Source organism: Garra rufa, chromosome 24 (assembly GCF_049309525.1).
Source record: "Garra rufa chromosome 24, GarRuf1.0, whole genome shotgun sequence".
NCBI classification, from domain to species: Eukaryota; Metazoa; Chordata; class Actinopteri; order Cypriniformes; family Cyprinidae; genus Garra; species Garra rufa.
This window is the reverse complement of record NC_133384.1, coordinates 13,625,517-13,648,965: the sequence shown is the minus strand read 5'-3', so window position 1 is coordinate 13,648,965 and position 23,449 is coordinate 13,625,517. Positions and strand designations below refer to the sequence as shown.

The 23,449-nt window shown below is 36.4% G+C and overlaps 1 protein-coding gene across 1 annotated transcript in view; it reads left to right on the top strand.

Moving 5' to 3' along the window:
- Nucleotides 1-23,449, top strand: part of pou6f2 (POU class 6 homeobox 2) — a 100,331-nt gene that overhangs the window by 59,567 nt on the left and 17,315 nt on the right. The window contains exon 4 of the mRNA XM_073830542.1: nt 16,322-16,459. Coding sequence (XP_073686643.1) covers nt 16,322-16,459 — 138 coding nt within the window. The remainder of the gene's footprint in view (nt 1-16,321; nt 16,460-23,449) is intronic.

The window sequence follows — 23,449 nt, the reverse complement described above, 5'->3', positions numbered from 1 at the left end:
TTCTTTCAAAGAAAGAAAGAAACATATACTGACCCCAAATTTTTAAACTGTACTTTATATTGTTACAAATGATTTAGGTTTTAGATAAATGCTGTTCTATTTAACTTTTTATTCATCAAAGAATCCTGAAAAATGTATCACAGGTTCCAAAAAAAATATTAAGCAGCACAACTGTTTCTAGCATTGATAATAAATCAGCATATTAGAATGATTTCTGAAGGATCATGTGACACTAGTGGAGTAATGGTGCTGAAAATTCAGCTTATATATATATATGTGTGTGTGACCCTGGACCACAAAACCAGTCTTAAGTCGCTGGGGTATATTTGTAGCAATAGCCAAAAATACATTGCATGGGTCAAAATTTTTGATTTTTCTTTTATGCCAAAAATCATTAAGAAATTAAGTAAAGTTCATGTTCCATGAAGATTTTTTGTAAAATTCCAACTGTAAACATATCAAAATGTAATTTTTGATTTGTAATATGCATTGTTAAGAACCTAATTTGGACAACTTTAAAAGTGATTTTCTCAGTCTTTTTGATTTTTTTGCATCCTCAGATTTCTGATTTCAAATAGCTGTATCTCGGCCAAATATTGTCCTATCCTAACAAACCATACATCAATAGAAAGCTTATTTATTGAGCTTTCATATGATGTATAAATCTCAGTTTTGTCAAATTTAACCTTATGACTGGTTTTGTGGTCCAGTGTCACATATATATAAATTAAAAGTTAAATTGTATAGTTCACCCAGAAAAGCAAAGCCCATGCCTATAAGCAAAGATGCCAAAATTCAATATTGTGTACATCTACGTGCGTCTGAATCTGCCCTACCAAAATAACTGGCATTGGGACAGCTGTAACGGACCGTTTTCTCCAGGTATTATAGACCACCTCTGGCTTAGCTGTCTCTCTTTCTCCCTTCTCTCAGACAGAGTGGCTGTAAGGGTCTGCCCGGACCCCCGACCCAGAGTCTTACGGCAGTAATTACAGGCTACTGCCCGGTATTCAGCCAACGCCAATTTACTGCCTCAGTGTATGGACGACTCACCCCTGTCTCCTCTAGCTCTCTCCGCTCCTAACTTTCATCGCTCTCCCCTTTCCCTCTCACCTAACCCCTTTTCTATCTCTCTCTCATTCGTTCATACTTTTCCTCAACCTCTCTAGACTGTACTGCGCCCTTACTTGTCCATCTTTTACCCCCGCTTTCTCTCCCACTCGCCTGTCGCTCTAAGACACACCCCTCCTGATGTACTGATGTGTGCCACGGGAGGCTCAGACCCACGAGTGCTGCAATTACGCCGGCCTCTTCTCCTCCGTTTTTTCTATTTCTCTGCTCCTCTCTTCTCCTTTCCTCTCATCTACCTCCCTCTATCTTTGTCCATTCTCCACCATTCCCCAGCAATCAGCCATCATTATAGCTCGCTCCTGAAACCCCATCCCTGCCAAGGTCAGGCACCCTTCCAACGCACATATGCTCATGGACAGACATGTATACACACACACACACACACACACACACACACTGTGTTTGTATTTTTTTGTATTTATGTGTTTGTCGTAATTCCCCAACCTGAGCACTACTTATGTTTTTATTTAAATAAATCATCTTAATTTTCATTCATCTAATCCAGAGAAAAGTTTAAGCTTTTTTAAAATAACTTTTTTGTTATTTAAATATGTCTTAATAAATACAGTATTCAAATAAGTTATCTACCATTACTCCAGTCTTTTGTCTCCAGTGTCCTTCACAAATTATTCTAATATGCTGATTTGGTGCTCAAGAATCAGTTCTTATTATAATCAAAGTTGAAAACAGCTGTGCTGTGTATTTTTATGGACCCCATAATACTTTTTTTCATGAATAGAACAGCATTTATTTGAAATCTTGTTAGCAACATTAGTAATATTAATATTATAAATGTCTTTACTTTGCATCAATTTAATGCATGCTTGCTTAATAAAGGAAATCAATTCTTTCAAATAAGCATTCTTTCTGAAATTATATATTAGTCACAAACTGTTTTCAGATTGCCATTAACTTATACAAAAAAAAATTCTGGGAGATGCCAGATGCTTCCTGCTCTCAACATGAAATTAGAAAATACAATTAAATTGATGTTATTTTTGTATCCTACTTACATAATAATGCATATGAATAACTTATTGGTTATCTAAGAGAAAGTTTGTAATTTTTTTATATGATTTTTAAAAGAGAAGTTCACTTCCAGAACCAAACTTTACAGATAATTTCCTCACCCTCTTGTCATCCAAGATGTCTTTCTTTCTTCAGTCGTAAAGAAATTATGATTTTTGATGAAAACATTTTAGGATTTCTCTCCATATTGTGGACTTCTATAGTGCCCACGAGATTGAACTTCCAAAATGCAGGCTCTAAACGATCCCAGCCGAGGAGGAAGGGTCTTATCTACCGAAACATTTAGTTATTTTCTAAAAACAAAAAAAAAAGGATGATTTATATACTTTTTAACCTCAAATGGTCGTCTTGTCTAGCTGTGTGTGTACTGGTCACAAAACTCCCATCTCATTTTCTCCTTCAACTTCAAAATAATCCTACATCGCTGCAGAAGTACCAACCCAGTGTTTATAAAGTTTTTAAAGTGAGCATGCAAAGAAGATCAAACAAGGTTTACAAAAAAGCAGCAATGTAGGGTGATTTTGAAGTTGGAGCAGAAAATGAGATGTGTGTTTTTCAACCTACCCTAACTGTCTTGAACCGGAATACACAGAGTACATGTAGAGCTAGACAAGATAAGCATATGAGGTTAAAAAGTACATAAATTGTAATTTTTTTAAAGAAAATAACTGATCGTTTCACTATATAAGACCCTTCTTCCTCGGCTGTGATCATTTAGAGTCCTTTGAAGCTGCATTTAAACTGCATTTTGGAAGTTCAAACTCGCGGACACCATAGAAGTCCACTACATGGAGAGAAATCCGGAAATTTTCTCCTTTAAGACCCATAATTTCTTTAGCCTGAAGAAAGACATGAACATCCTGGATGACATGGGGTTGAGTAAATTATCTGTAAATTTTTGTTCTGGAAGTGAACTTCTCCTTTCAGCAATATTTCATAAATTCCTCATTTTTCAGCTTGTCCCTTCCAACCACTTTTCAGCAGAAAGCACTTTTCACAATCCAATCAATTCTGACTGGATAAAGTCAAGCCCCGCCCAATTTTTTGTCTTGTTGAGAATTTTACTTAGTAGAGTACATAATGAAAGTGTATTGCAGTGTTTCATGCTGACATTGATAATCTGTGTAACGTTTTGCACAATGGGCTGCTTAAAGAGTGTGTAATTAGGGTTGTAGGATTATTAAATGTAGGATTCTTTTATTATGTTTTGTTATTTATTCATGTTAAGAAAGATTTAACACAGTATTTCCTGTGTAACATAAGGCAAAGAAATATCTAACCTCTGTCCTGTTCTCATTTTTCCTTTCCTCACTTGTTTTATCCATGCCCTGTGCGGTCTCTCTTCGATCTCTTCTATTTTTTTCTTTTCCTTCTCCCTCTCTCTCTCACTCACTCACTCATTAATGCAGCCCAATAGACAGCTCTTCTTAAGAAGGCAGAAAATTGCCTTACATAACGAAACTCCCACTATATGAAAATACAAATGTGCACTGGTGACTGAAGCAGAAAATAAGACTATTGCCCATCAACAGCAGCACAGCGTTTGGTATGAATAATTATAAAGCATGTGATGCAGCCAGTGAGGAAAATCTGGGAGCTGAAAGCAAAGCAACTTTTTATTTACTCAAAATGAGGGATTATTTTCAGGGAAAAAAGAAAACGCTGCACCGGGGCACCTAGTAAGAAATAGAAGACTTCAAATTGTAGACATTTGGATATATACAATAACAGCTTGACATTTACAATGAGTTGTCAGATATTATAACGTAATATTTTCTGCATGTTTGGAGTCACCAATTTTATTAAAACTCCACTATGAGTATAATAATAAAACTTAAAGGATCATGAAGAGTGTGTCTGTAAAAACAGATGGAGAAAAAACACAGTTTATAATACTGTTTATTATAAACCATTATTGCCCAATTTTAGTGTTCAATTTATAATTTAAAGCAATCTTGACAAACAGTTTCGAAAATGTTAATATTCCTCATTCAGGATAGGAGCTGTACATGTGTGCCAATTACTTAGATAAAAAAATAAGTGCATATATACGTTACCAAGTTAATTGTGAGTGAATTAACTGCCCATAAGTAGACTTCGCTGTCGCTTCATCTCTCTTTCTCTTTCTCTTACTAAATATCTAGGGTGATCCTCAAGGTTCTGTCCTGGGCCCTATTCTGAAAAGTTTTTTCTTCTACAACTCCTCTTCTTCGCTACAGTATTTATGCCTGAATCACCCACTCCTCCACACCCACAAATATCATAAAAGTAATAAATAAGGCATGTTAACACCGGATAATGGTGTGGTTATAGAATACACATTTATAATATGAAATTAGGGATGAGTGTGTGTGTGTGTGTGTGTGTGTGTGTGTGTGTGTGTGTGTGTGTGTGTGTGTGTGTGTGTGTGTGTGTGTGTGTGTTAAAGTTTGGTTGAGTGTATTTGCATGTGTGTCTGCGTATAAATGGATGCGTGGGTCAGGTTTGTGTGTGTGTGTGTGTGTGTGTGTGTGTGTGTGTATTATCGATCGGACCTCTGACCACATCATAGCCACAGAGCCCTGCTCAGTCACCATTAATCTCAGTGCTCCGAGTTCTCAAATGGCAGCTGGCAGCCCCAGCTCCAAACCCAACCATTTCTCTTCATTAGCTCGGCTCACTCTGAGACGCCATGCGGAGGAGTAATCATTTACCATTATTCTAGTTATGAAACTCACACACAGCTGACGCTGGGCTTTATTGAATAGAGGCCATCAAAAGATCACCAGCCATTGATTAAGCCAATATTAAAGTCATTCAAATGCTGGATCTGTATGTCAAACAACAGCAAGTGAAAAGAGATGGCATTCTGTTTAAATGCCGGAGAGGAGAATTTGACATGATGAATTAAAATAGTTGAAGTTTCCACAAATATAGACACGATGTTCTGTATTTTTTCACTTTGATTAAGACATGCAATATTTAGCTTTCAGTCATTTAAAGACAAACAACCATTGATCCTTTTGCATTTGATGTTTTTATTATATTTATCACTTTTTTATCGCAGGAAATTACAGGGGAGATTAAAAATCTGATGGAGACCTGGTCTCAGGTGGGCATCATAAATGTAATATCAACTTTTCACAAAACTGATGGTCTCTTGGACAGTTTGTTTTCCAATAGTAGCAGGTCCGAGTCATCCGTTTGGTTCCTTTTTTTTTTTCTTACGGAAATACTAGTGCTATATATGTAACACTGCAGTCAGCAGTTTTGCTTGGAACTTTAGTTTTGCAGTAAACATTTTCATTAATCAATCAGATGGAAATGCGGCCAAAACAACATTTGGGGTAATTTTTCAATTGGAAAAATGATAAAAGATGGAATTTGTAAATATATAAATAAAATATACATTTATTAAAACCGTACTGGAGGTTATCCAGGACTGCCTCTTTGCAGTAAAAATAGAGCAAGGATGACTGATGGCCTAAAATTCCTGTATGGATTTTAAGGGCTATAGTTATGGAAGCAGGATTTTATATAATGACACCAAAAGCAGTTAATTATGCTTGGAGTTAATGAGTCACATGATTGACGGTCAGCACTGGGCAGTCCATCACATCTTTATAGGTACATTTGTCATTAATTTCCTTCCTTGTTCCTCTGTCATTTGCATTCCGCCCCGTTAAACGTGACCCCTTTTGCCCCCTCTTCTCCCAACAGTTGTGCTTTTTATCTGATGAAGTGCAGCATTTTAAACAGCCCTCGTGTGTGAAGATGTGGCCCTTTATGCCGCCACACAGTTTTCAGCGCAGTGCATCATGGGAGGGCTGACCCAAGACTTCCAGCTTAGCTTCTTCAACTTTACAGCGTTGCACGTCTCTTCATTCCTGTTTTTCTTCTTCTAGCTTTTTACTCTCTCACCTATTCTTCCCTCGAGTCTGTATATTTCTGTTTTTCTCTCAGCTATTTATTTATTTGTCAATGGGAAGGTGAAACGGGGCTCTGTAAGTAGCGTTGGTAGTGTGAGGAGAGTCCAGAGGAGACGGCAGGTGATGTGCTCCAGGGGTCCGACAGGGGAGCTGAGGTGTTTGGGACAGTCTAATGGTGTTTTGATGTACCCGGGCAGAGGGGAGGCTCCAGGCTGGGGAACGTGGGAGAAAGAGAGAGTTTTTTTTTAAGGAGGTAGCATAAGGTCTGGAAGTGACGCTTGGGAGACTGTGAGCATGCTCAGATGTGTCACTTCTGATTATGTCCACTCTCTATAATGGGAAAAAGGAGAGACAGAGAGAGCGAGGGGGAAAAGAAAAAAGGGTGAAACAGAGGTGTGATCGTCTTAGGAATTGCTATGATGCAAAAACAATTTTCTTTCGGCTTTTCAGATGTTTAATAGCAGTCCTTGTCAGATCTGTCCAGACACTGAATCCATTGTCTGGTGTCCCATTTAACTGGCAAAGAATAGCTGCACATTGAAGAAAAAAAGGTTAATCAGTATATATATATATATATTTTTTTTTTTCAGATAATATATTGAATCAAGTTATTTTTTATGCAAAAACTATTTTCTTTGGACTTTTTAGACTTTTTTTAATCGTAGTCCTTGACAGACTAAATGAAAGTATTTTTTAATGCCTAATTAGCAAATTTTAAGCATTAGATTTCTTTAATACATAAATCTAACAAAGCTTTAGTGAGATTTCTTTTGGCATTAGAGTAAGAAAAATCAATTTAATTTGTAAATTTTTTCACGTTTATATTCAGTGAAATTTTTTTTAAAACCTGCAGTCCGTAATTTTTTGTAGTTAAAAATGATCCCAAATCAATTTTTGTGCAAGTACATAACCAGCCAGTGTTCAAAACTATTTCCTTACCTTAGCCTGATTCACAACGGTAAGCTTGTAGTTTTATTTTATCATTTGAGTGGTACTGGTAGGCTTTTTTGCAGGAAATAAAAGCATGTAACTTCTTGTCTTCTGTCTGTTGTTGTTAACAATTTATTAAGGATTGATGTGATATTATGTGATACATTTGAAGTGATCATTAGATTTAATCAACATTGGTAGTGCGATTTATTGGAATGCCATTTTATTCCTCAGTTGGTCAGAACAAATGTGGCAGATATGTTACTTGCTTGTTCAGATGACAATATCCAGTGAAAATTCTTATTTGGGTCGTAGTTCCAAGACAGACAGTATCCACATCGGCCACACGTACACCTCAAAACTTTAGATTCATCCATGCTGAGAAGCCTTGCCGATGCACAAGGCAAGTTGGTCAGAACAAAAGCAGCAGACATGTTATTTACTTGTTCAGATGACAATATCTGCTGAAAAATCCTACACGTTCTCACTCCCAAGTTCTTACATATTGCAGTTTGGTCAGGACGATGCTCAGAGGTACCCCTTTAGCGTTGTTTTTTGACCCGCAGGGTCCTCCATTGTTTTCAGTTGTTTGTCTTATTTTAATGATTTGCATGCATTTGTAAAAAATATAAATAATTTTATATGAATGTATACTTGGATTGGATTGGATCAACTAAACCCACCCCTACCCTAAACCTACCCACTTCTGAACAATATAAAACACAGGGAAATATAAGTACAGTCACAGGTATTTATTGCAAAAACTGACCATAAACAAGCAGTATAAAAACATTACAAACAAGTTGTGTTGCATTCCAAGTCTTTTGAAGCCATACAATATCTTTATGCGAACAAGAGAGTAAAAGGTTTTAATCGCTGAAAAAGATCCCGCTTTGTTAACGTGCTCACATATAATTCAAATAGATACTCCCAGACAAGAGCATGACGCAATCCGTCACGAGACACACAAGAGCCAATGGCATTTTACAAAAGCATGCCGTAATCAGTCACAAGACACACAAGAGCCAATAGAATTTGACAACCAAGGCTGGTGTAAGGCTTCTTCTTTTGGCTGCATTTTTTGAATTTGCGCAGGATGAGCTTTACGGCGGACTGAGACAGCAATCGCGCCTGTTTCTTTCACAAATCAATCGTTTTGCCTCGGAAGACTTGGAATATTCATATTTTTTAAATAAATTGTGACTGTAGTTGTATCTGCCTGTTATATATGTGTTTTATTGACAAATGGTTAGGTTTAGGGGCAGAGGTTGGGTTACGTGCTTGTAAATGTGTAAATACTGCAATATAAATACAACTGTTGAAAAATCACACTCCAATATATATGCAATAATGGCAATATTATTACCCAATATATAATTTAATCATGACAGTAAAATTCCCAGTGCCTTTTGCGTCATCTTATTGATGGCAAGGGTTTCTTATTTAAAGAAGTGGAGGACCCTGCACATCAAAAAATGACCAAACGTCAATATGGGACGACTTGGGAGTGAGAACCTGTTGATTTGGGTCATACTTTGATGATGTAGAATCTGTGATTCCGAAGTACAGCATCCACAATGGTACAGTGACTGACAGCCACACATTAGACTCAAAACATTAGATTCATCCGCGCTGAGAAGCTTTGCCAAGCACAAGGCAATTTGGTCAGAACAAAAATGGCAGACATGTTACTTACTTGTTCAGATGACAATATCTGGTAAAAAATCTTATTTGGGTCGTACTTCCAAGATGTAGAATCTGTGATTCCTAACTACATTATCCACAACTATGCAGTGACTGACAGCCACAAGTACACCTTACATTCATCTGCGCTAAGGGTCTTGCCGATGCACAACCCACATAAAGGTGATAATTCCGCAAATAACTGCAATTGCAGGTTTCAAACAGAAAAGGCGACGAAGAGACAAAACTTACGTACTGCAGCCTTAAATAAGGCTAACACAAAATTACTCATTGACCAAATTTCAATACAAATATTGTCCTATATAAAGCACATCATATGGATTTTCTTACTATGACATTGTTTTCATATGTCCTGCCAATATATGTTTTTTAAACCTCTTTTTTTATCTCCAGAGGTGGTGTTTTAGCTTATTTTTACCTGTAGTGTTAGCAGGAGCCTGTCCCTTGAGGCCTGCCTCTTCCTATTGTATTAGCAGAGAAAGCGATTAAGTCTAAATTTGCAGTCTGAACGGAACAGGCGGAAAATGAACTCTAGCTTTTGGAGTGTTCACTTTGATGTCCAGAAGTCCCTTGCCATGGTAACGGCAAGCTGTTTTTTCCCTTGTTCAGGAGATTACATGGGTTGTTGCTCCATCTGACCCCGCTGGTCAAATGGCCATTGCAGGCCTCGCAGAACTTAATAGAGTTTAAAATTTACTCACCCACTTTGCCATGAGGCGCAAAACATCTCTTTCTTTTTCTTTCTTTCTTTCTTTCTTTCTTTCTTTCTTTCTTTCTTTCTTTCTTTCTTTCTTTCTTTCTTTCTTTCTTTCTTTCTTTCTTTCTGTTTTTCTTTCTTTCTGTCTTTCTTTCTTTCTTTTCCAGTAACAAACTTCCACTAACTTTTTTTTAATTAGTGGCAGTGTAGCAACACAGCTAAGCAAACATAAAGACTGTTATAGAATGATTTCTGAGAGATCTTGTGACAATACTTTTTAAAATAGGTAGGGGAAAAAAACATTAGAAAACATGACAAACTTATTAGATCAAGTACTCTCTATCAAACCCCTTTAACTTTAACCTCCACCTCTCTAAGAGGAGAAAACGAGAGAGAGAAAGAACAGGCGTTTTGTCACATTTACCGAAAGGTTTACCTGCTGTTTTTCTGTAAAAAGGATGCCAGCTGTTTAGATCCACACACAAAGATACAATCAACACAAATAGTGGAGCGGTAACATGGTTTCCTGCCTCCCCACATGGCTCCAAGTGGAGGCAGCCTGCCGGAAAATCACCTGTTTAGATGACAAACACTGCAATCCCCTGCAATCCACACATTCTCCATGTCTCCTTCCTGCTGCCCCCCAAGTTACGGAGTCTTAATCTGCCCCGCTGAGCTGCTGAGTGTTTTCTAATGGGCTTAAATATTATTGATCGCTCCTAAAATTACAAGAAGGAAACAGTAAACAATAACTGGACAATAAGGACTTTTCCATAAATGCCAAACATATATGCTCTGTGGCATACGGTGTTTAACAGCAAGCAGTATATTGTATTTACTAAGTTTAACCTTTTTACTTTTTAATTCTGTAAAAGTAATTAATTATGAAACATTTTACATTTTAGCTGTAAAGCTGCTCCACGGAAGACAGCACTGTCATTATTCAACCGAGTTCAATGTTGATTCAGTTCAGTTCAATTATTGTGCCAGTGTTGTAGTTTATTAATTATAAAATGAGTTAAATTAAAATATAAGCAGTTTTACAGGTCTGTAAAACTAAGGGTGTGTTCACACTTGTCATGTTTGGTTTGATTAAAATGAACTTGGGTTTGAATGCTCTGTTAGTGCGGTTCATTTGAATAAATGTGAATGCTGCCATCCAAATCCTGGTGTTATCCTGTGACTGTTAAAAAGATGGATCACAGTCCACTTCCAAATGAACTCTGGTGTGGTTTGAATAAGATACGAACGCAGCATGGACCAAATAGATTCGGTATCTTTAGGTTTGCTGTCAAAAATGCCAGTGTGAACGCTAAGTGGACCAGGACCAAATATATCATTTTCATGTTTGGTCTGGACCAAATGAACCAAACAAACTGAAACACAAGTGTAAACACACCCTAAATAGCATCATTATTCTGCTTAATTCATTTCAGACTTGATTCAGTTCATTACAGTAACAGTGCCAGTGTTGCAAAGTTAGTATCATTATCCAGCTCAATTCAGTTCAAAATTAGTTCCCATCTGAAATAATCAGAAACGAATAATATTGCTGAATATTAATTGTTATTAAAACCCTAAATGAGCAAGCCAAAGTTATCTTTAAGATACTTGCTTTGAGACAATGTTTGACTCTCTTCTCAAGTTAAGCTAGGAAATGAACTAAAGCAGATTCAGATGTCAGTGGATCACTAAAGATGATCCTATATGTATCAGCTCATATAATTCACTGGCCTTCTTATCATTCCAGGAGAATGCGTTTCATCTACTCCGTCAGAGAGAGAGTGAAGGGAAGAGAAAGAGAGAGTGTTTGCCCTCAGATAGGGTGAGAGGATTATCTATGAATTCAATCCCTGCTTGATATTGCCATCCTTGTCCATCTCTCTCTCGTGTGCGCTTTCTCTCTGCATCTCACCCCCTCTCAGAAATACATGTTTTTATTATCTGAAGATGTTAGTCCAAGATAAGATGCTCCCTACGCCGACACCTTTCCTGCAATCACAAAGCTATTCTGCTTTTCTATTTAACAGAATAAGCATTCACAGTGTCACTGGGTTACTCGGCAGGAAATCGCAAGCGATTTGAAATTTTACTAATGCGCGACAATAAAAAGGATGAACGCTTAGGACGAAGCGTTGAGAAATCATTTACGGTTGTTTTAAGGTAGCATCTCCATGCTGCCTCTGCATACAGAAGAATCATTTGCAAATCTCTTGACGAATTCTAAAGATGAAAGGCTGAAATGTCCTGAAGTCTCAGAGAGCTTTTACCGCTCACAATAGCCACATGGTGAGGCATTGAGGAGCTAAAATCGTTGCCCTTAACATTTTGGGTCGCTGATATTATCAACTGGCACTTGACTTTTGCAGAAGGACAAAGAAACGCCGGCCACAAAGAGGCGATTTCTGTGATTAGTGATAAAAAAAGGGTGACTTTCAGTCCAGGGGACATAGTATCAATCTCAGCCAATTTTAGGCCACCAACATGAAATATGATTTCATAAGACAAATGCGGTGTCATTCTTAATGTGCTTAACCTTTACTGTCAATGAAAAAGTATTGATCGCTCCGTGGTATTTTCTCATCATTTGATTTCAGAGAGCCTGGTAATATATGATGGTGTGATAAGATGAAAGATGAATGGCAGCTGAATGCTCTCACTTTAACAAAGCTGAATGGCCCCCGCTGAGAGATGGGGGGTGCGGACAGAGGATACAGGAAACAGGAGGAGAATATTGGCTGAAATTTGTTAGACATGGTTACTTTTCTCCTGCTGCTTCTTTAGTTCACCCAAAAATCCCAACGATTCTGTCATCATTTACTCATCCTTGTGTTATTCCAAACCTTTTCCACAAAATAAAAAGGAAATAGTTGAAAGAATGTTCTGGCAATACTTCATAAGGGTGCAAAAGGATTGGATTATTGAGTCAAAGAGTTTAACTCGAGAACCAGATCAATCCGATTCAATTACATTTGTTTAAAAGATATGACTCAAAAGAACAAATCATTTATGAATTACTACTTTCTCCATTAACTCCTATGAAGATGCCATCTTTATGGCATTTTTATGATGCTTTTGCAGAAACATTCAAAAGTTGGGTTTTTTAAAATAAATTAATACTTTTATTCATCAAGGATGTATTAAATTAATCAAAAGTAGAAGTAAAGACATTTATAATGTTAAAACTCTGTTGAAATAACAGCATATGCTGGTTAGGTATGTTTTGAAGCATGGCAGCTGGTTTAAGCTGGTCCTTAGTTGGTCATAAACTGGTTTAAGCTGCTCCTGAGCTGGTTTAAGCTGGTCATGTGCAGAGCATGTGAGCGGAGTTGAGCGGGGAGCATAACGGTCATATTTCCTTGGGAGCGGAGAGCGTCTTTCTGTAGATTCTGCTCCGCTCGCTTAATACACTCAGTGCCGCTCGCTCAACCCAAAATGCCCTTTGGTAATTTGCTAGTTCGAGAACATGTGGAATAAACAATAGTTTGTCTAATGTTTCTAAAAGTAAATTCTAAAATCCTGTAAAGATTGACAAATGACGAACAGAGAAATTCTGGTTGCTTCTTACCATGCAATTAAGTCTTATGCTCACCAAGCCTGCATTTATTTGATCCAAATACAGTAAAACTGTATTATTAATAGACTATTTCTATTTTAATATATTTACAAAATATTAAAATAAATAATATTTAAACACGATTTTTCGGAAATCATTCTAATATGCCGATTTTGTGCACAAGAAATTAATATTATCATTCATTTTAAAAGCAGTTGTGCTTTTTTATTTTTCAGGATTGTTTGATGAATGGAAAGTTAGTGCAGCATTTATTTGAAATAGAAATCTTTTCCCGGTTGAAAGGTATGTTTTGAAGCATGGTAACTGGTTTGAGCTGGTTTAAGGCGGTCCTTAGTTGGTCATGGGCTGGTTTAAACTGGTCCTTAGCTGGTTTTATTAGACCGCATTTCCCCACAGTTTTGGTCTATTTTAATTTTAGAAAAAAAATAATTTTATTATCGCCACTAAATAATTCTTTGTTAAGCACATTTCATCTTGTGTGTGCTTTTTATGGGCCTGATAAGCAAGGTGTATTTTGTGCAATTCTATGTGCATTTCATCTTGTGTGCATGTTTAGAATGTTCTGTTGCACAATAACTTAAGCTGTATTTTCATGGAAATAAAGTAGGCCTAATGAAAATCAAATAGCTGTACCTTTAGGAAGGTTTGCTAAGTGGCTTCAAAAACAAGACACATTTTTAAATTAATAATTAAATACCGTTCCGTTCCACTCTGCTTCGCTCACATGCTCTGGTCATGTGCTGGTCCCAAGCAACTACTTCCTGCTCAGAACCAGCTCATCGCTATCTTCAAACCAGCTCAGGACCAGCTTAAACCAGCTCAGGACCATCTTAAACCAGCTTATGACCAACTAAGGACCAGCTTAAACCAGTTACCATGCTTCAATACATACCCAACCAGCAAATGCTGTTTTTTTCAATAGGGAAAGGATTTCTATTTTTAAAATAAATGCTGTCATTCTTAACTTTCTATTCATCAAACAATCCTGAATAAAAACTGTATTGTAGTTTTTACAAAAACAAAAGCACAACAGCTTTCAAAATTGATGATAATAACAATTTCTTGTGCACCAATTGCATGGTAAAAAAAACAACCAGAATTTCTCTGTTCGTGTCATACAGAAGAAAGTAAGTCATATAGGTCTAGAAAGCTACGAGGGTGAATAAATGATGACAGAATTTTAATTACAGTGTGAACTATCCCTTTAAAGCACATGGCATCAAAAATATCATCACCGTACACCTGTGAGCTCTTGTTCTGACAGCATCTTTTGGGATTATACGCTTCAAGATTCATAGCAAAAGCAAACTCAGAACTTGTCAAGAAAGAATAGCAATTTGATTTCAGAAATAACCTGCTGTCTATATCACTGTTGACTGCCATTAGGATATGCTGTCTTTTTTACTCTTTCTGTCTGCTGTCACCGCGCCTGTTCTCCTCTGTCTGCTCGGAGCGCTGTTTCCATTACTGCCTCATTGTGATGAGTAATTGGGGAGTCTGTGTGCAGTCCTGCGTGAGCTCTTGATCTACTTAAAGAACCTAATAAGCCTGTATTCTGCATCCCTGCAACCAAATAAGCACTGCATTCACCCGGCTTATTAGGAGGTTAGCTTGATTTATTCACCAGTGCGTTTGTATGTGTGCTTGCGTGTGTGTTTTTGACAATGGCAAATCGCTACAATGAGGAGAAATCAACCACAGGGGTTAAAATGAAAGTAAAACAGAGCAAAAAATTGAATGAATTAATGCATGAAGGAAGGAAGGAAGGAATAAATGCCTTCTAAAATCAAATTTATTTATATAGTGATATATAGTATAATAGTTATCAATTAGGGATGTAACGGTATTATCAATATCATGGTATCGCAATCACAAAACTATCTCGTTATCATTGTGGTCACATGACGATATGAAACGATAGGTCTTTCGGACAAAACGTGTAGTTTTCAAAAGCACAATATGGCTTAACCCCTCTATCTAGTCAAGTTTTCACTGCGTGTTTGAAAGCAAAGCATGCACTTCGTTCAGGTGATCAGCTCATGATCCAGTGTTTTCCACACACTGTAAAAACAATTGGTTGAGTAAACTTAAAACAATTTGTAACCTGGTTGCTTTAAAATTTTAGTCAACTAAGAAAAAGTTTAGATTTGAAGGATTTTCAACTTGAAATGTCAAGTTGTACTAAGTGACAACTTAGATATTTGACTTGATTCAACTTAAAATTTTAAGGCAGCATGGTAACAAAAATATTTTAAGTTGACTCAACAAATAGTGTTTTTTTTTTTTTTTTTACAGTGCACCTCAGAATGGCTCAGTTCACAGTGAATTGCATGTGCTGTGAGTTTAGCGTGTGTTTAAAAATGCAACTGCCACCAGTTATGCTTTACTTTCGTGGCAGATGATTACAGCATTTTACCAGATTTGCAGTGAGACGTGTATTTGTAAGCATGTTTTCATCGAAGCTGGAGTTTTCCTTCAAAATAAAAGCTCTAGTGCCGTTTCCGTCAAAATAAGAGCTTAAAAGTACAGTATGAATTGCTGACAGTTAGCGGTTTAAATGGCTAATGTTACTGCAGTCCAATTTTAAAATATCTCTTTCAAGTGTACAAATTAGGAAATAAGTATTGTAATTTCCCTAGTGTAAAAGAAAAATAATATACCTAGCAAATATTTATTTTAATTTGTTTTACAATATATGGCTATTACTGTCATAGGAATAACTATAATAGAAAATTGTTATTTCTATTATTATATTCAATTGTTTTTTTTTTTTTTTTTATTCAATTCATTGGTTTGGCTTCCTAAGACAATAGTCTGAATGTAATTGACTGAGACAGTATACCACAAATAAAAAGAGGGTTAAATCCCCTTTAAAGTTCAGGTACAAGTCAATTCACTGACTTTTTTTTTCTGTCTTAAGTTTTCTTAGTTAAGAACATGGGTTGGAGCTTTTAATTTTGAACTCTCATTTACTTTTGTACTTTAAAATATACAAAAGTCATTTTTTAATATTGTATTATGGACTTCTTATCGAGATATGATTGTATCATAAGATTTTGATACGTCCCTATTAACCATTAATCATTATCCATTTTGTTCATCCATCGAACATCTTTATTCTTTATTTTTAATCCATAACACTCAAAAGATTGATGCTCTGTAATTCAGTTCTTGTTTAACCTAAGTATAATTTGTTCTGTTAGGTATAAATATATCTGCTTAATTTAAAGCTGTCACCTCATTTAAGATCTTTATGAAAAATGCCTCTGATTGCAGAATTTAATCACTTCTTGCTCTAATCAATGTGCTGAATCATTAGATTTAATTATGTGTTCACTTCCTCAGCTCAACCCTCTGGCCAGTCAGGCAGCGGTTGCCGCAGCAGCAGCGATGGGTTCAATTGCCGGGTCACAGGTGTTTGGTAATGCTCTCTCCAGCCTGCAGGGGGTCACTGGACAACTGGTCACCAATGCACAAGGACAGGTACTGTACCTATATACACACACGCAGCAAATTTAAAAGATTGTGCACATGTGAAATGCACATGTAAGCTAAAGTCTGCCGCACATTAATCATCGGACTGTAAGTCGAAGGACAAGTAAACATACTTCTGAAATGGTTTGAACATCATTTCCTTTATTAGTATAATGTAACCTACATACCCAAATCCAGTCTTCAGTGTTGACCTTCGTGCCCCGTCTTTAGCCCCGATAGAGCGAGCCTGAAAGGGGCGTTGTGTTTAGATTGGACAGCAGCGTGGGAGTGCAGGGGATAAAATGCTGACCTTGTCATATTTACGGGGCCGGCTGCAGAATTGTTCCATCAGTATCCAGAGGCTTGAACGATGAGGCTTGTCAGACCAGGGCCCTATCTAATGAATCATCTTATCGCAGGTGCGCACCGCTCCCATATTAAAGGAAAGATTGTATAGCCAATGTGCCCTTTCACACTACAGACGGCATTATTTACCTTAACCCTTGTCTCATTCCCCTCCTCACATTGACACTTTCTCTTCTGTAATACGACGGAAAGCATTGTTTGAGAAATCGCACACTGGGGGCCTCTTTATGTAGCCTACCCACTCATATTGAAGGCTTTATGGATGCTTTTAACAGTTTTGGCTGTAAATGTAATCAAAAACATCTAATGATGTTTCATATGTAACCATATAATCGTGCTCAGTGAGTACAATAAATCGACATATCAACTTTTGGGAGGAGAAAATGGTCTCCATATCTTTTGTTGTTGGCGTCAAAGGCAATGTGTCAAACATGCATCATCTATAATCTAGTAGAAACTGGCCACATAAGGCAGGTGCATCTGTATATGAGTCAAAGATGTCCACATCAAAAGAAATTTACAAAAGTGATTTCTTGTCCATAGCACATTAAATGTAAGTAAGTGTCTACTTTTAAGGTTTCAAATAGGTTTTTGGAGAATAAAACGTTAACATTTGGATGAAATAATGTTACATTGTCATTCAGTGTAACAAAATATTTAGGTAAAAATTCAAACAACATCCAAACAACAAAAGAATAAGGGAGCATATTCAATTTTATTGTGTTATAAATTAGTAAAAAAATCTTACTGACAAATGGGCAAAACCTAATGTGGAATTACAACTAATTAGTATTTAGGGTGAAAGTAATTAGTCTTTTAATATGTCATAAATTCAGATACAGAACAAAAATTGACAGATAATTTACTCACCACCTTGTCACTTAAGATGTTCATGTCTTTCTTTCTTCAGTCGTAAAAAAATTATGTTTTTTGAGAAAAAACATCTCAGGATTTCTCTCCATATAGTGGACTTCTATGGTGCCCATGAGTTTGAACTTCCCAAAAATCGTTATTTTTCTAAAAAAAATTACAATTTATTTACTTTTTAACCTCATATGCTTGTCTTGTCTAGCTCTACATGTACTCTGTGTATTCCTGTTCAAGACAGTTAGAGTATGTCAAAAAACTCCTATCTCATTTTCTCCTCCAAAACCATCCTACATTGCTGCAGAAGTACCGACCCAGTGTTTACAAAGTGAATGTGGAAAGAAGATCAAACGCCCTTTACAAAAAAAGGTAAAACAGCGATGTAGCGCGATTTTGAAGTTGGAGGAGAAATTTTGATTTTCTGTCTTGAACTGGAATACACAGAGTACAAACAGAGCTAGAAAAGACGAGCATTTGAGGTAAAAAGTATATAAATTGTAATTGTTTCACTAGATAAGACCTTTTTTCCTTGTCTGGATCAATTAGAGTTTCTTTGAAGCTGCATTTAAACTGCATTTTGGAAGTTCAAACTTGTTGGGCACCATAGAAGTCTACTATATGGAGAGAAATCCTGAAATGTTTTCCTCAAAAAACATAATTTCTTTACGACTGAAGAAAGAAAGAGATGAACATCTTGAAAGACAAGGGGGTGAGTAAATTATCCGTAGAAAAAAATATGTAAGTGAACTTAAAAATAATGTTTTTATTTAGCAAGGATGCATTAAATTGATCAAAAGTGACTGAAAAAGCAAACATTTCATAGGCCTTAACATTAACTAATTAACTTAAACTTAAATTAACTTAAACTTAAGTTAACTTAACATTAACTTAATTTTTTAAGTTGTGGCAAAACTGAATCTTCATTAGCTATTACTTTTTTCTTTGATGAATACAAAGTTAAAAAGAACAGCATTAATGTTATCACTTATTTAACATAGCCTTGCTAAATAAAAGTATTAATTTCTTTAAAAAAAAAAGAGAGAGAAAAAACAAAAAACAAACAGACAAAATCTTTAAAATCTTTTGGTACCATTTTTTTCTTTCCCCCTATTTATTTTTTATAATGTCTACGTTTTAGAGCAATTTATATATTTTTTTATGAATGCTGGGATGTGTGTGGGCCAAAGACAAATTTCTATCACTACATCATAGACAAAGTTCTTTAAATCTTGCATTAAGAACTGCGTTCAGGTATAAACTTCTAATGAATATTTGTATATTTAATGTACAAATAAATTAAGGCTCATGCACAGTTCTTGTACATATGAAAAATAAATGATATTCCCTACTTGTTCAGTGTATGATAAATTGTCACTCATATGAGAAGATGCCAAGTGTGTCCATGTGTACGGTAGATGTTACCTAACGAACTGGTATGGCCTTGTCTATACTGAAGGTGCCTGCAGGGCTTGGCTGGACGTATCGGCATGGCGATGCCGTTGATGGGATGCGCTGTGTGTTTGTAGTGTCGTGGCGGCTGACATTGGCTGACATAATCAGGTCACTGAGACGGTCAAAGCCCAGGGCTACAGGCTCTGCTCTCGACCTTATTACTGACGCACATTATTCAGTTTGAGCCTGCTAAAAACACCCACCACCCTTTTGAGGCTCATCCCCGCCCTTCTTTTGCTTTTAACATTAAAATGATACTAATACAGGCCCCAGACGTGGCCAGGGGAGCAGCAGATGCTGCCACAGACCCCAAAAAAAAGGAAAAGGTTGGAATAAAGGGATGGGGCAATGTGTTACTTTAGACTGAAGCACTCTTTGTTTGGTTAGGGTGTTGATTTAGCTCTTAGGCATTAATGTTGGCCAGATATTAGATTACTAAAATAACACAAATGTGGCTGTGTTGCTTTAAGCTTAGTTGAGTTTTCCCTCAGCTGCAACACAGCTGAATGCTGTCTCATTTGGGTTGAGAGATTGCTACAGTGTCTTAGAAAAGAATGTGTGTTGTGTTTGTAGAGGATTGAGTGTTAGTTGACATTTGAAGAAGGAAATAAATAGTGAATGTTACTGCATTTGAGTATGCCTGCTGTGAGCATTAATTGTGTGATCGCATCTGATAGTTGTTTGATCTTTCAACAAATGAATATGTTTAAAAATGTCTTACTGTGGAGAGAGAAAAAAAGTTAACATTTCTCACTGCAAAACTGAAAAATGTAAAAACTTAAGCATGATATGGGGGGAGTTTGGAGACATTTCATTTTTTAGCCTATTGTATTTTCGCAGATGTGACATGGTGTGAAGAGAGCAAACATTATAGCAGTATTTGCTAAAACGGTCCTCTGCCATCCACTCTCAAGTCTAGTCATTCGTCTTTTAGATGGAAAGAAACACTTTTTTTTTTTTTGCTTAGGATCAAATAAGTGTGAAGATCAAAGTTTTTCACCACAATGACCTTAGCAGTCTCTTCTGGGCCTGAATAATAGCAGAGGCAAAATTTCTTTTAACACTGTTTGGCTTTAAACATCTCCCTCCTCTGTATTTTCAACTTGGTTTCATCCATCTTCTTCTTTCTAAATTTATCTGGACCATAACTCCATTGGGAAGTAGTGAAAGAAAGAAAAAATTATAAATAAATAAGTAAATAAATAATGTTCATTTAAAATGTGTAAATGTTTTCCCATTGTAATATTTAATTAATTTAAACTTTATAATGAATTATATAATATGTGACCCTGGACCACAAAACCAGTGATAAGGGTAATTGGTCCCACTTTACATTAGGTGGCCTTAACTACTATGTACGTTTAAATTAATCATTTGGTACAATGTACTTATTGTGTACATACATGTTTTTACATTGTAGCTACTTATCTTTTTTTAAAACCTGTATGTAATTACTTTTGTAATTAATTTCTGCAATTACCACTGTTGACCCATCTCTTACATCCTAACCCACCCTTAAACCTACCCATACCACCAAACCTGTCCCTAACCTTACCCATATCCCACCTTAATAGAAGTAAAAGTCTTTTGCAATGCAATATGATCACATTAAATACATTGTATTTATTTTTTGATGTAAGTACATTATAGTTAAGGCCACCTAATATAAAGTGTAACTGTTTTTTTTTTTTTCAAACTAAGATTAATACATCATCTGAAAGCTGAATAAAGCTTTCCATTGATGTATGGTTTAGTACGTTACGACAATATCTGACTGAGATACAACTATTTGAAAATCTGAAATCCGACGGTGCAAAAAAAAAAAAAAATCTAAATATTGAGAAAATCGCATTTAAAGTTGTCCAAATTAAGTTCTACGAATCTTAGACTATTACTAATCAAAAATTGAATTTTGACATATTTATAGTAGGAAATTTACAAAATATCTCTATGGAACATTATCTTTATTTAATATTCTAATGATTTTTGGCATAAAAGAAAAATCAATAATTTTGACCTATACAATTTATTGTTGGCTACCAGTTTGTACTGTTATTTAAACCTTACAATTGTTTTATAATTGGATTAATTATATTAATATGCAATATGAATAACATGGACACCTAATATAATGTGTTATTGTTTTAGCAGAAACTTTTTATTCAGTAAAGTCCACAATTTATGTTAATAGTTATATCTTTTTATATAAAGTAAACCATTTCTTATTATTTAACCAAATATTGCTAAGCAATTGATAACTTTGACCAAGACTGCATCAGAAAATGCAGTGTTTGACCGTTTCTGATCTGTGTTTCTTTCACAGCGACGGGTGTTAGAAGTTTGGAATTCTCTCTCAATATGTGTCCCCATCCTATTCCCCTCCAAACAGCGGGCAGTAGGGCAGAAAATGGGCAGGGATATTGCCTGGCGGCCATGGCTAACACTGAAGATTGGCCTGGCTGCAGGAAGAGATGACATTCCCTGGGAATCACTGCCAGTATAATCCTAATGAGTTCTGCTCAAAGAGGAGAAACAGAGAGAAAGGGAGAAAAGGAGGAAGGGAGATGAACGCTCGCCACAGTGTAAAACACATATAAAGTGTGGGAGAACAAAAGCAGGTCTTATATAGTATAAAAACAAGAAAAAAGTTATTGACAGATGTATGACACAATATATAGACCCTTTAGAATTTACTTCATAGTAATTCTTTTATCTCCTGCCATTTCAGGCAGGTGTTCCTCATGCGGACAAAATACATGATCAGATTTGTAAGCGTAGCGCAGGCTCATGCTGGATTGGTTGACAATGTTTCAGGAGATTGTTTACATCAAACACTCAACGTGATCGAGTCACCGGCAAAGTCCACATATGTTTCACGCAGTTTTACCAAATCAGATGGAGTTTTATTTGCTGCTTATACGGATTTATGAGGAACATGTCAACTCTAGCATGTCAGACATTGATGGAAACCATTTTAAACTTAATTTGTCCTTCTGTGTCATTTTTCTCTAGTTTAGCTGCTTTATTTGCCTACACTGTAATTTAATCCCACATCAATCTAAAATGTAAAGGGTTAGTTTATCCAAAAAGGAAAATTCTGTCATTACACACTGTATGACTTTTTCTGCAGAACACAAAAGAAGAAATTTTAAAGAATGACTGTCCATGGACAAAAATTCAAATGGGCAAAAACAGAATTAATGTTCCACAGAAGAAAGGCACAATTTAATGCAATTTAATCACCTAAAATCCCTAAAATCAATTTTAATACTAGCTTAGCTTTCATATGAGGTAGATTTAAACTGTTTGAAATGTTCAGTGTTAATCAGAAACTAGCCTTGACATATCCCTATTAAAACTGTGTGGACCAAGGAGACAATAAATTAAAATATTCACACTTACATATTGCAAACAATAAAACAATAACCGTAATCTGCATAAAGTACAGTAGTAGTACACAAAGTACAGGCCTACAGCATAATTGATTAAACTAGTGTAAGAAATCAAATTCAAACTCAAAAAATGTTAACTTAATAAAAGCATATATATGTGGCAGAAATGATTGACAGTGTTTTTACAGTGCAAAATGCTTTTTTGTTTGCGGATAACGCAGTTGCAGGTGTAAAAACAAAGTCTCATATTCCACAGAAAGCTGAAAGCTCTGTGAATAGGGCTATTCAGAGCAGCCCGGGACAGTATGTCGCTGTCAGCTCGTGTGCTGTATTATTGCTTGTGTTAGAGAAGCCACTTAGTCCAATGAGAGTGAATAATTGAGCGGAACAAGCCCTGAGACAAGACAGCATGCAAATGCCATGTCGGGGGACACGAGCGCCACGCCGCACAATAAAATATGCTAAGTGGCAGGAGAGAGGGCCGCGGAGGATTGAGAGGGAGCGATAAAGAGCGACGGAGGGAGGGAGGGAGAGAGAGATAAATTATCTGTCGCTTAATGCGAAGCAACGCAACCAAATGAGCCGTGGTGAGGGTGAATTACACATAGTCAGCCCTCCTTTTTTCCACCGCTCCATCGTCATTATGTCAAAGAGAGGAGGGAACAGGCTGAGGAGAGGAACGGTCAGAGATTATACAGATGCAGAGCTTGTTAGCGCAGCTGGGGGTCTGCTGGCAGGCGAGGGTAAATTATACGCAATAGATCAATGGTGCTTTTTCAGTCTAGGTGGTATATCAGACATGCACACACACACACGACTTTTTTTTTTTTTAAGCTTTCCGTTCCTCATGGTTTTATTTTTGGGGGTTTTACACTTTTGTTTCTCGACAGAGTATGTGCTAGACTCAAACTTGCAACTCTAG